We start from the raw sequence: 14,620 nt of genomic DNA, 5'->3' as shown, positions 1-14,620 counted from the left end.
AAAAAAAATTACAATTATTATTTCAATAAAAATTTAACAGTAAGTGTTTAATTTACAATTTACACAGGAGCAAACTTAGCTCAGGAAATACAATATATGTTAAAGAAGTATTAATAAATCATAAAATTCTTCATTCACAATTTAACATTCTATAACTTGCTCACATTCTATAACAATGTTACCATTGAACTAGACAAGAGAATGGATTTACCATGATACTTTTGGATTTTGCTAAGGCTTTTGACAGAATACAGCGTGGTAGAATGTTGCATAAATTGGAGAATATAGGTTTGGATTATAGAATATTAGCGTGGATAAGAGGCTGAATGACTGATATCAAAAAGTTATATGGATGATGTGAGTCTGAAAGATTTAAGGTAACCAGTGGTGTACCACAAGGATCAGTGCTTGGTCCACTGTTATTCAATCTGTACATTAATGATATTGGAAGGATTTAACAAGCAACATACAGCTATTTGCTGATGATTCAAAAATAGATAGGGTAATCAGGAATGCTGCTGATAAGCAGTACTTGCAAAATTATTTCAATAGGCTGGAATTGTGGCATGAGAAAATGGATGTCGTTTCAATATCAGTAAATATAAAATCAGTTCCTTCACTTTGGAGCGATTAGATATCCAATGTTATGTTATATTGGTGGGATTATGCTTGAAAAAACTGATGAGGCTAGGGATCTTGGAGTGTTAGTAGATAGGAAGTTGAAGTTCAGGGGACACGTAGCAAAGATTGCAAATACAATTCAAAAAATAATTGCATTGCTGAAACGTTCAGAGGTAAAGATAATGATCTCATTTTGCCTCTTTACAAGGCCTTGATAAGACCTCACTTGGACTATTGTGCTCAGGTTTGGTCTCCTATTTTCTGTTGTGATTCTGATGTATTGGAGAGAGTTCAAAGGAGAGTGTTAAAAAATGATATCAGGATTGTGGAATACTATTATGAACACAGATTGAGAATTTGTAGACTGCAGACACTAGCAAACAGGAGGAAGAGGGGTGATATGATTGAGACACAAACTTCTGAAACGGTCATGCAGGATTTTAATTGATGGAATTTTTCAATTTATGGAGGGTGGGGAAAGGAAAGAGGGCATCTTTGGGAACTGAGAATGAATGACGCTAAGAAGGGGCGAGGGCTAGATTTTTCTCTCATATAGTGGTACGTGATTGGAATGGATTGCCACTAGATGTTGCGAGTGCAATCAGTGTGAATGAATTCAAGAATATGTATGATAGCTGGTGCGTGTAGTATGTGGCCTCCTTCGATGAGTCCTTGACTACCTGGAGGTCTCTCTTAATAATAATACCTGTTCTCCAACCAACAACGTGCAGCTTAGAATTCCACTGTGGGCATGGATGTTTGTGATTGGCCTGCTGTGGCTTGAAAAGTTCCATGTTTGGTCCATGAAAAGGATCACGTGAAAAACAAATTAAAAATGCAAAAAAAAAAAAAATTTATATATATATATATATGATAAAAAATAAATTAAAATAAAGTTCCTTAGCCTACCCATAGTACAAAATGTACTACAGGTTTGCAAATAACCATTCGTGGACGGGAGCAATATTAAAAAAACTCCTCAGATATTGCTGCTGTTAAATAGTTCTTGATCAGTGCCCAAGCAGTATGTATATGTCTTTTTTCACTCAAGTCTTCTGTCCATGCTTGATGAGGGGAATTCGGAAAGTTCTGATAAAGAACTAGAACAAAAATTAATTAATTTTATGTCTTCTATATATATATCCTAAAAGAAATGGTGTTTACTGAAAAAACAGTTTTGTTCTAGACGTTTATCGGAACTTTCTAGTTACCCCCCTCATCGTTCTCAGTTGTCTCCTAAGCTTTCGTAATCACCATCCTTGTAGTTCCACATATATTCCTTTTTCACAGAGGTTCTCATATGACCGTCCACAACCAGTCATATGTGATGACTTCATGGCTACTCTCACCAACTGGAAGATCAGCCACCATTCACAATCACATCCTCTGATGATATAACCAGATCTAATTAGACTCAATTTTTATGTGCCGTCTGTTATATATTACCTAAGATAGTTGTCCTTAAGAACTCAAATTCATTCTCCTTATTCCCTGATCACTCACATATAATGATCACCCTTTGCTTGCTCACTAAGCCAAGTTGCCTATACATTCTTGTCTCCTCATTCCATGCCCTGTAGCAACATTCAAGCAAATATTCTATCCACCTTACATCATACTGCTTCAAAACTACTGCCACTTTCTCCCTCATATCTCAACCTTGTGTTGACATAATTCCTCTATCATCAGCAGCACTCCCCCCCTCTGTTTTTTTCCCTTCCTATCTGCACGAAAAACATCATATCCTTTTGTTTCTATTCTTGTCAGAATATTCTCATCCAACTATGCTTCACTTATTCCAACTATTTCTGGGCAAATAAACTCAGTCATCACAACAATTTCATCTCCCTTATTTCTGATACTCTGGATGCTCATAAATAAGCATAGCAATTCATTTCTATAACCAGTCTTACCCATCCCATCTCTCACCTGTGACTTCTCCCATATATCTCCTTTCCATGTATTACAGGCTGTTCCATTCTCATGCTGACCATCCCCCCCCCCCCCTACATGCATTTACTACTTTAACAATCCACTCTCTTTATACTGTCTTTTTCTCTCTCTCTCTCCCTGTCCAATGCATTCTCAACTCCATTCACAATCATTTTGGTCTTTGACATGAGGCATATGCATCTCATTCTTCAGTACCTGCATTCTAGCAGTTGTCTTGCTTTTGCTCCATCAATCATGCCTTCTTCTGTTCTTGCACTGTCAGTCAGGCTCACTTCTGTTTCTCCATTTATACTCACTTTTACTTTTTCAGTCATTTCCGTATCCACAGTCATATTTTCTGCACTTGTATTCTCTCACTATTCTCGCTATCATTCTCAGTCTTATACTAATCACTGCCTTTTGTCCAGTTTTATGTTGCTCCCACCAATGAAAGGTTATTGCAAACCTATAATACATTTTGTACCTGTGGATGGGATAAGGATTTTTTTTTTCTATTTTATCAATTTTACATACCGTATATTATCGCGTATAATGCGAAAAATTTATGGTAAAAAATACTACTTAAAGTTAGTAGTTCGCATTATATGCGGATCCTAAAAAATATAACATCTTATTAGACTTGCACACACAATATATACTACCTAATGCCTATGCAACCAAATCTTCTTGACCCACTCGCATTTGGCGACCAAGCGCGCATCGTATCTGCGCATGCGCTCTCCGTTGCTGAATGATAGAGCACAGTTAGGTATATCAGTTTAACCACAGTTCATTTTAAATATTATTTGTTAAACAAACCTAGCCTGAAAATGAGCCAACAGAAACGTACACGTTCATCTTTTGAAGCAGGATTTAAATTGCGCATCGTGCAGTTTGCAGAAGAACATAACAGTGTTGCTATGAGAGAATTTGATGTAGCAGAGAGTAATATTAGACTTTGGCATAAGCAAAAAGACAGTCTTGAAAAAATCCCCAAAATGAAACGTGCCCATCGTGGAGATGTAGCATCCTTTCCAGAACTCGAAGAAGAGCTAAATGAATGGATTTTGATGCAATGACAAGATGCCATTATAGTAACAAGAAATGCAATTTGTTTTCGAGCTCTACAACTCAAGAATGGTAAATTCAAGGACACACCAGGTATTTCATCTTTTCTTGCTTCGCCTGGGTGGTGCAACAGATTTATGGAATGCAAAGCATTACGACACTGAACAAAAATTGCGCAGAAGTTACCAAAGCAGCTTGAAGAAAAAGTGCAATCCTTCCATAAATTTATCATAAAATTACGGAAGTGTCGCGGATATGAACTTTCCCAAATTGGCAATATGGATGAGACGCCCATGTAGTTTGATATGCCTGGGATTCGAACAGTAAACTCAGTTGGTGAAAAGGGTGTCTTCATAAAAACAACAGGACATGAAAAAAAACTCATTTTACCGTTGTTCTAGCATGCATGGCAGACAGAACCAAATTAAAGCCAACAGTGATATTTAAAAGGAAGAAAATTCCGAAGCATATGAAATTTCCACCAGGTGTAATTGTTCGTGCCAATCAGAAAGGTTGGATGGATGAAGAAGGTGTACAATTGTGGCTGGATCAAGTATGGAACATACGTCCAGGTAGCTTGCTACGTCAACAAAGCATGCTAGTCTGGGATATGTTCCGGGCGCATTTAACAGAGGCAAGCAAAGAGAAAGCACGTGAGCTACGTACAGACCTAACAGTCATACCGGGTGGTCTAACTTCTGTTTTGCAGCCGCTTGATGTCAGCTTGAATAAGCCATTTAAAGATCACTTATGTGAAAAATGGAGAGAATGGATGTCATCTGGTTTGGTGAAGATGATAAAGGGTGGAAATTTTCATTTCAGAAGCCTGAGATCACCCTAGTCACCAGCTGGGTTAAAGAAGCATGGGATTCGATACCATCTGAAATGATTCAACGCTCATTTCTTAAATGTGGAATAAGTAATTCAATGGATGGATCCGAAGTTCTTGTCATATATAAAAGCGAGGATGACGCACAACAAATTGGAGAGCATGAAGACGATGACGACAACTGCTACACTGATGACGCAATCCCTAGAGATGAATTTATAAATAAAATGTTTGACGACTCAAAAGATGAAGAATTTAAAGGATTTTGACATTTTGTTTTAAAATAAATATTTCTTTCGTTAATTCGTATTGTATTATTTATAGTGTTATGGAACAAGATTAACAGATCGCATTATACGTGGACATGGCATTTTAGGGCTAGTTTTCAAACAAAATTTCTAGTTCGCATTATACGTGGATCGCGTTATACGCGATAATATATGGTAGTCCAGAAACCCTGCTCTAGAGACCAAACATGGAACTTTTTCAAGCCACTTCAGGTTTCCAATAATTATTATTACATGACACCTCCAGAGAGTCATCGAGAGAGGATACCTACTCCACAATTGTCCATCTCTACCACCAAATACAACTTTTTTTATCACTACTTTTGTCACCTACACCAATGCCATCTACTGTCGACCACCACTAGCATTTTCATAGACACTCACAAACATCCATGCCCACAGTGGGATTTGAACCCACAGCCTTTCAACTGGAGAGTGGATACGTTAAGCACTAGGCCAACTTGCAATTCAGGCTAGCAAGAAGGGTAGTGGTCTCATACCAGCCAATGACATTCATCTCCCACCTTAAGACAATCAGACATCCATGCCCACAGCAGAATTTGAACCTAAAGCCTGTTGGATTCTTTACTTCTTGTTTTCAACTTTCAAAATCGCTGCAGTGCATTAAAATATCACACTTTCTGCTGACCCTCATTTTTTTTTCTCTCTCTCTTCTCGTATTCAGTCTCTAATTAAACATATCTGCCACATTCATCTACTCATACATATTACGTTCCTGACAACAAACCATCTTAGTAAAATCTGCTCCATTCACCACACTTACTTCTGCACTGTTCATCTGGTTCTAGTTCCGAATGCTATTTGGTCTTTGTTAGTATTACATAAAATTTACTACAGTAACTTCTAACACCCTTGATAATTAACAGGCGTTCAGTCTTAGTATTTTTGTAATATTGAGATTGAATAAATCTTACCAGGAAACATTTGGTAGAAAAATTCCTCTCTAATTCTCACATTCAGGTTTATTTCCCTTTTTATAGATGAGATATACTCCAATCATATGGAATTTGACCTTCAGACCAGGCCTTCTAAATTATGCAGTAGATGCCGTTAAAAAAAAAAAAAAAAAAAAAAAAAATAAATAAATTACATTCCTATTGAGTATGCATAACTTATTTTAATGTTATTAACAATACTAAACAAACTAATATATAAAAAAAGATGTTTATTAATTGGCTTATATTTCACTAGATTTTAAAGCACAAAAGAGTATGTCATAATTTACACACGACAATTAGTAATTGAAACAATTAAAATTGTAATGAAATATCTAAAGTCCTCATTTGGCACCCTCTAATATATAAGAAGAAAAAAAAAAGATGTATTACAGCTGTATGGGAATTGATGTTAAGAACAGTCTCCCAATTTTTTTTACAAATTAATGCACCCATACTTTTCAGGTTATGAAAATTCTTCGTAGCATGGCAGACTCTAAAAATTAACCTTTTTGACCTGTAATGACTTCTAAATAGCACATTGGTTTTCTTCTAATTCTGTGTGAAGGAATGCCCAAAGCACGGTCTGCTGGTCCTGACTTGCCATAATAATGGTAACGAATGTATTTTAACGAATGGAAGTTAACAGAATTCTCCTAACCTGAACAAGTATTGTGTGTTAATTTGTCAAAACTTTGGGAGATTGTTATCTTAAGATCAACTCCTACATAACCATAATACTTCTTTTTTTTTACAACATTAGAGGGTGGCCAATTAGAACTTTTGTCCATTAGAGTTTGATTTGTTTTACTTATTCATTGTCACATGTAAACTACAGGGTGTTCGGGATAAATTTGACAGTTTCGTAAGGAAAAAGAAAATCTTCTTTGTATCTATTAAATTTAATGAATTGACAAAAAAACATTACAGGCAGAGTTAATTACAATACTATCAACAAGATTTACTCAAAATAACCACCATTAGCATCGATCACAGCTTCAATTCTGCTTCGGAACCTCGAACAAGCTGATGCTACAGTCTCCCTGGGAAGGGCCGCAAAAACTGTTTTAATTTTATCCATTAACTGGGCTTTTGTATTACTGGAAGTGCGATTGGTGTCTTTTTCAACTGCGCCCCATACAAAATAATCCATGGGGTTAAGGTCTGGGGAGTTTGGAGGCCAAACATTTGGACTGGTGAAGTCGTAGAAATTTTCAGACAACCATTTTTGACTTTTCCCAGAGGTGTGGCAAGGGGCCGAATCCTGCTGCCATACATACGGCCTACCATTGGCTACCCTTGTTATCCAGGGCTTGACTACAGTTAGCAACTCCACGAACAAAGCCCGAATTCCAATGCCAGGGTTCTTCAACACCTGTTCCTGCAGATTTGCGAGGAATTCTGCTGTACGAACGCAATCAGATCGTCTGCTAGGGATCTTTCTTCTTGCTACATCCTCGCAGTCACCATTGCAAGTCTCTAGTTCATGCCTGATTGTTTTTACTGTATTCAGGGAGCATTGGGCAGCAGTCATAATATCCTTATTTTGATGGCGGGGCACGAATCATCATGATACAAGTTATTCTCTTCCATGATTCAGGTGGGTTCCAGCTATCCATCCTTTCTGACATCTTGTATATGAATGAAGAAGGGTCCAAACTTTTAAATGAAGAGAAGTGTGTATTAATACATGTAACTTACGGAAAAATATAATTAATTATAAATATGTCAAATTTATCCCGAACACCCTGTATATCATGCAGTTTCGTGCTCTGAAGATGCTAGTTTGAAATTCAGCGATATATATATAAGCCAGTTAATAAACATCATTTTGATAAATGAGTTTGTTTAGTATTAGTAATACCATCAAAATAAGTTATGAATAACATTCGACACCTAAGCTTGCCTTTTAGATTCCTATCGAGTGTTTTCTACCACTACTGTCACTGCTTGTTTTCATTTAGCAGTCTTTCAAAGTAATTACTCCAGACACCTAGAATATCTTTATCTTCAGTTGAAAACTGAAGATAAAGATATTCTGGGTGTTTGGAATAATTACTTTTTAAAGGAATTTGAAAACAATACTCTTTCCTCCTTTTTTTTAAAGCTTTTTCAATAACTACAGTACTAGGATATTTTGCAACCTTCCTAATATTTATTTTCTAACTGTTCACCAGTCTTCACATAACTTTTGTTTAGCTAGTTTAACACAGAACACTTTCTTACATTTTTCTCTGTATTCTTGAAGAGCAGAAACCGACTTACTTGCCATGAACTTTTGATATGCTTTATTTATTTATTTTTCCTGTACTGCTTCTTTAACTTCCTGAGTCCACCATGAAGTTCAGATTTTTCTATCCCTTGCCTCTCTGGCTGATTCAGTGTTTTCTTCAGGGTCACATGTAAACTATAAACCTTGGAGATTGGTACAATCTACAAGGTTTGGTTCTTGTTTTCAAACCATTTCATTTTTTTCTTGAATAATGTTTGTGTATTTTGAGTATAAGGTTAAACAAATCAAAAAAATTAAAACAATTTCAGAGGTAATTGATATTGTTTTAATTTTTTTGATTTGTTTTAAACTTTTCTTACACACTCTTGAAATGAAATTTCATTTCTCTCAATATGAAATTCAATTTTATCCTGCTGAAAACTAAATGGTGATCTTTGAATTTCCAATCTTCTGTTCTGTATCTTCTTGTGTCTTGGACTAGTGTGGAAACATCACTATCAACTATAACACAGTCAATGAGACTTTTCTTATTTCTTAAGCCTTCTTTCCATGGGAATTTGTGTACATTTTTATGTTGAAATGTGGTAATAACTGTTAGTAATAACTAGTCTATGTCCTGAACAGAAATCCAGCAGGCATTTACCATTATTATTAGCTTTGTGCTTTTCTCCAAGTTTTCCCAAGATATTTCTATATGTTAATCTTTTCTTACTCTGTTCATTAGATCTATAACAAGGACAAACTTTTCCTCTTTCATTATCAGCTGTCTTCTCTAATGACTCGAAAAATTTCTCTTCTTTTTCCTTAGTAGAACATTATGTGGGACCATAGATGCAAATAAATTTCATTGTCCAGTTCCTCATTCTGATATTTGCCCACATCACTACTTGATATTGCATGCCATTTGAGAAGATTATTCCCATATTCAGTGTTGAATACTATAGTTACTTCTCCTTTTTCCCTAATCATTCTTGCTTTAATATAACGTCTTGTATTTGTTTCTTTGAAAGATCTCGCTTGTTTTGTCTTCTTTATTTTGGTAACATGTATTATGTGCAGATCCATGGAGTCCTTAAACTCATCAAGGAAACCCTAAACATGGACATTCATGCAGTATCTGTCATAGTTTTCTTTGAACACATTCACAGTAATGGTTCCCACAACACACTCTGACAACTTATTCCACTCATTCACTACTCTCCAAGCAAAAAAATCTAGTTCTGACTTCCCTGCTAACTACACTTGCTCATTTTCCAAGGATGGAGTACAGTTCCATCAACATGGTATATTTATGCTTTATCACATTAAACTGACATTCATTGGAGATAAAGTAAACCCAAATAACTACTGCATCTAAAAACTCAACAATGGGTGGGTGACTGTAGGGGGAGGGAAATCAGAGAGATACAAAAGAAGTGCCAATTGGTTCAGCAAACTTTTGCTGAACCTGACAGCAGAATAAATACCTGACTGAATAAATATATCTTAGCATGTCACTCTGTGCTTATTCAGTTCTTCTTTTAGTTCAGTTTCTTTTCCATTGATGCTTTCTATGTTGGTGCCAGTCTTGAACTCTGCTGATGTGGAGTTGGAATTTGTTCAGTTAGCTGACTTTTTGTACCTGGTTCCCTGATGAAAACAGTTGAGTTATTGCCCAGCCATCATGAAACTCTATTGTTGTACTATCATTTTATATTATGGTTTAAGCCAATAAGAATACAGTTTGGCCAGCCTAAATCCCAAATTGCCAACCCATCCTCATTTATTCAGTACCCAGTACCTGGATACTGGTTGAACATTAATTCAACCAAGAAATTAAGGATTTTCTTGGTTGGATGAGTTATACAGTTGGATATATATAGTTGCTTAGCATTCCTACAATATCAGACAACACATGGATGACAGTAGCTTGACTATCTTTCTCAGTGGAAAGTTCTAATGAATAATACAATTTGGTATTAGGGAAGCTGAAAATCAACATCTCCAGAAAGGAAATCATAAAGTTTATTGTCTTTAAGTTAACAACATAAAAAAATAAATGAAAATAGCTGGTGGCATTATGAGAGATGAGATAAAAAGGAGATACTAAATGAACTGTATGAAATGAAGTATACAGATTTTTTTAGTCAAAGAAGATCAACATGAAGAGATTTTAAGCTCAAACATGTATAACTGCCATATTTGCAATGAGAAAAGTCAGTGTGTAATTGGAAAAGGTGCAATAAGTAATGACTGAAGAGGCTGAAAGTTATTTGGCTGAATGGAGATGGACGGGAATATGGTTGAAGTTGATACTGAGAATGTTTATTTGTTTAGTGGATCTAGGATGTTTCTGCATGCACTTTATTTGCATGACTTTTCATAACTGTTGTTTAAAGTAAGATGAAATTTGGAGGGACATGGAATATTCAATAATGGATTCTTTGCTGAGACATATACAAGGAAATTTCATCCAATACCTCTGAAGTCATAGTTGTGCCTCCTCACTCACATCTCAATTTTGACCCCTTCCCTGTTCAGAAATACCTGACAGAATAGTGACAGCAAGATGATTTGCTAGTCTCAAAACATTATTAGTGGGTTCAGCCTAATGTACTATCTAATATTTCTTCTTGAAAACAAGAAATGTTTTCTATCCAGGGAACATCTGAATTGCTTTTAGAATGTAATGGGATAAAAGTAAATCGCCACTTATTAAAGGATTGAAGTGGTCAAAAACTATGCTTGGACTCTGTGACATAGTGGTTATATTACACGAGGAGATGAATATCCTGTATCATCTTGCAGTTGCTATTACTACAAGCTTAGCTAGTCTTTTGAAGGCATGGATAATTCACTCTGAGGTATTCTGTAAGAATTCAATCTTAGAATCTTGCAATTCTTATAATAATAATCTTTAAGTCTTACAAGGATATTCTTTGTATGGATTAAGAAAGGGATGGAGGTTGTAGAAGGTACAACAAACCTTCTCTCTTGCATGCATTTGTGAAACTTCTGTGCAGATAAATAGCATAGACTTTTATTTTATTGGTTGTGATGTCACAAGTCAAAGGAAGCATATGTTTTATTTGTCCTTATTAATCCTGTAACTTTGATAGATGGATATAAGCTTAAAGTGGGAGGGGAGAGGAGAGAAGAACAGAAGGGGTAAGGGAGACTTGAGAGAAGGTGGTAAGAAATGACTAAGGAAGGAAGTAAGAAAAGTGGAAACCTTTTGCTGAAGAAAACATCCAGAAGTAAAGAAAGATGAAACAGAAAATATTCTATAAAGTTGTCCTTTATAGAATATTCTTCAGAGATATTTTCCCTTCAGTTAAAATATTGAAAGTAGCTCCCCACCTAAAGTAAGCTTTGTAAGATGTTCAGGTCATCTTATATCCTGAACACACACACACCATCAGCAATTTACACTTCTGAGATGTAGTCTATTTAGGCATGCAGGTAGTCTCAGGAAGAACGTCTGCATATCCTCATAGCTAAGTTTCAGTTTATTTTTGTAGTTTATGATAGATGTGTGAAATTGTTCTTGTTTACTACACTCTTTATTGGCAATGTCATGCTACTAAGTATTAGCAAATCCATACATCTTGCTTTACAAACCAGATATGATAAATTTTTAACCTACTTCCTGCCTGCTTTGAGAAAACTAGCTAATGGTTTCACAAAAACTTATTTAACTCCTTGAAGATATAATCACTGACATCCATGCTACAGTGAGATGTACTCCCACAGTGTATGGATTGTAAAACAGAGATGCTACTTCACCAGATGATGTCAGTACCAATGTTTTAAGACATGACATTTTAACTTATTATCCGTATTATCATTAATTTGACCTCAATTCTAGCTGTATGTCAATTTTATAAGACAGTGCACCATAAATCAATGGATTTCATTAAAATTTGTCTTTCAGATGAATTTCCATATCCATCCACAGCAAAACTGCAAGTAATACTTTCAGCAGTATCCAACGTGGCATCTCTTTATTTGGCATGTATTCTGTACTTTGTCCTTAATGATTTTTGTGTTGTGTGTGTCTCTACTTATATAATTAATGCCCTTCTTCTGCTGTGCAGTATTTACAAAATTAGAATCTTAACAAATGTAGCTAAAGCTAAAAAAACATAACCTGCAAAGAGAAGATGGGGAGGAAAAAAAAAAAAAGGGCACAGAACTTGTGATTTTTTCCCCCCAGCAGATTTAAACTCAAAATGAAACTTGAACATGATGCATATAAATATATTTATTTTGATGGATTTCAGATTTGCATATATGTATTTTCAATGAAATAAAAAAAAATATTTTAAAAAATTTCAATTTTCTCAAAAAAAATTATATCAGTAGTTTCTGCCTACAAAGTTAATTTGCAAAATATACACACATTAATATTTCTGAAATGAAGCTAAAGCTTATTTTCTCTATAGACGAAGTTATCTCTGCTGCCAAGCACTAGATTAAACCGTTTATTGAAGAGATTAGCAAGATAAGCATGTGTTTTTACCTAAGATAAGGTGGTTCATGATGCTTATGGTTGGAAAATATTTCTGTAAGGAAACTTGAGAAAATGGTGGGAGTGAAGATGCTGACTTAAATTTGTGTTGTGAGATCTGGGGATAAATGATCAGATCATGTTTTCTGGTGATTGAGGCACAGGAAGGGGGAAAATGGGAAGGTATTTGGTTAAAAAAATAAAAATAATAATAAAAAAAAAAAAGCCGCAGAGGTTATTATTGGAAGCTGATGTTGATGTACTATATGTGGGATAAGATGTGAGGACGTAATATATATGGTAGATAAATTGTAGCTATTTCTTGATTGTTATGAGATTCTATAGGGAATTTATGGCTAGCAATGTGGATTGTTTGATTATGCCTTTATTTCTGGGATATACAGGTAACCCTCGTATAACGCGGATATTAGGTTCCGCAGAAATCAGCATTATATAAATCGCGTTATGCGAGTCTCAGATCACAATGCCATATCCAACAAAAATATATTTTTATTTAATTCAGGTAATTCATGTAAGTTAAGAAAACATAAACTATGAAACAAATACATAGTATAAAAATTACAAATTGTACTTAAACTTTATTGCACATAATGCAGAAATGTTTTAGGCAAAATAAAATAGTGCATATTTTAATCTTTCATAGCACGAGGATTTGAGGATTGGTTAATAAACACTGGTTTTGTCATGTAATCACTTGATGCATTACTACAAAACAGTAGAGTAATTCTATCTTTGGAAACTTTGAATCCAGGAGCTGATCTTTCATTTTTTGAAGTATAGGTGCGTTTTTGCCTTTTTTTTCCAATATAACCCAGATTCATTTGCATTGAACATCTGGTCTGCACTATAAATGTTTATAAACTTTGAGAGCTTTTTTTAACAAGATTTCCATCCATAGGAATTTTCTTTTGAGGTGCAATCTTCTATCGAAATCATTAGAGATTTCTCCATTTTTCCATTAGAATATCGCATACACGAGTAATGTACTTTGCACTTATCGTTGACCCAGCAATAAACACTTCTCAGATTTTATGTTCATTTTGTTTGATTGTTCGAATTGTTGATTCATTTAAATTCAAAGTCCCTGCAAAAACTCATGGTTTTTCAACTGATGCAAGATTTTGAATTTTTTTCTTCGAGAGAAATTAATTTTGTTTGCAATGTTGAATTTTCCCTTTAGTTGCAGTTTGTGGCCATTACTATAAAAATAATTTTTTACACAAAAAAGCAAGCATTACTTGTTGTATGTAACTCACGAAAATAAAGTGCTCAGCTTGAGATGAACGCATTTATGATTTTTAATGTACTTTCCTGGCAGAAACGAGGACAATTTTCAACAATAAACGTTTTATACGGTAAACAATTGAGGTACATGCGTGCTAAAGCATTTCCCCTAATATAAATTCGCTAATTATAATTACATGCGGGATACAGGCAGACACAAATTTAATGAAGATAAAATTTGATTTTTAAGTCACGCAGTGAAAAACATATGAAAAGATAAAGGGCTACTACAATTTGTAGACTGCGTTATATTATTACCTGTACTTGACTTCTTAAATAATACTAATTAAAAAAGCTCAAAGATTTCACAGGTGTATTGGAAATTATTAAAAGAAGGAATAATAAACACCCATAATATTCTGCTAGCATGCAAAAATATATTTGCATATGAGGTGTAATTATTCAAGAACTTACAAAAATACAAATCTTTGGCATTTTGAAATGCTGGTTATCATCAGAAACCTTGACACCTCATAACAGAGTTCTTTTAGAACTCTGTTAGTATATACAGGTGTGCATTCACTATAGAATCAAGTGAAGATGAGGTAGAAGAATTTTGCAGTAGCTTGCAATAAGTGGTATACAGTATTGATAAAACATATTTTCTCTTAATATTAGTGATCAGAATGCAAAAGTGTGTGAAAGAAGAACGAGGCATCGCTGAAAAATTTGGTTTAGGGACTGAGGAATGAAGCAGGAGAAAGGATATTGAAGTTTTGTGTTGAGAACAGTTGCTTTATTGCAAATACTTGCTTCTAATAACATAAAGAAGATTGTGTACGTGGACTTCACCTAATGGAGAATACCAAAATCAGATGGATTATATTGTTGTCAGAAGGTGGAGGAGTACTATTCAAGCAGCAAAAACACTACCTGATGCAGACTGTGGAACAGATCACA

At 34.9% G+C, this 14,620-nt stretch overlaps 1 protein-coding gene across 1 annotated transcript in view; it reads left to right on the top strand.

The window, feature by feature from the left end:
* Nucleotides 1–12,249, top strand: part of Vkor (Vitamin-K epoxide reductase) — a 124,926-nt gene extending 112,677 nt beyond the window's left edge. The window contains exon 3 of the mRNA XM_090391638.1: nt 11,840–12,249. Within this exon, the coding sequence (XP_090247764.1) occupies nt 11,840–12,054 (215 nt within the window). The 3' untranslated portion in view covers nt 12,055–12,249. The remainder of the gene's footprint in view (nt 1–11,839) is intronic.
* The last annotated feature ends 2,371 nt before the right edge of the window (nt 12,250–14,620 follow it).

Source organism: Typopeltis vanoorti, chromosome 4, assembly GCF_054136105.1.
Source record: "Typopeltis vanoorti isolate ZY-2024b chromosome 4, IOZ_Tvanoo_1.0, whole genome shotgun sequence".
In the NCBI taxonomy this organism is placed as follows: Eukaryota; Metazoa; Arthropoda; class Arachnida; order Uropygi; family Thelyphonidae; genus Typopeltis; species Typopeltis vanoorti.
Note: the sequence above shows the minus strand (reverse complement) of the source record. Positions and strands in the feature narration are given on the sequence as shown.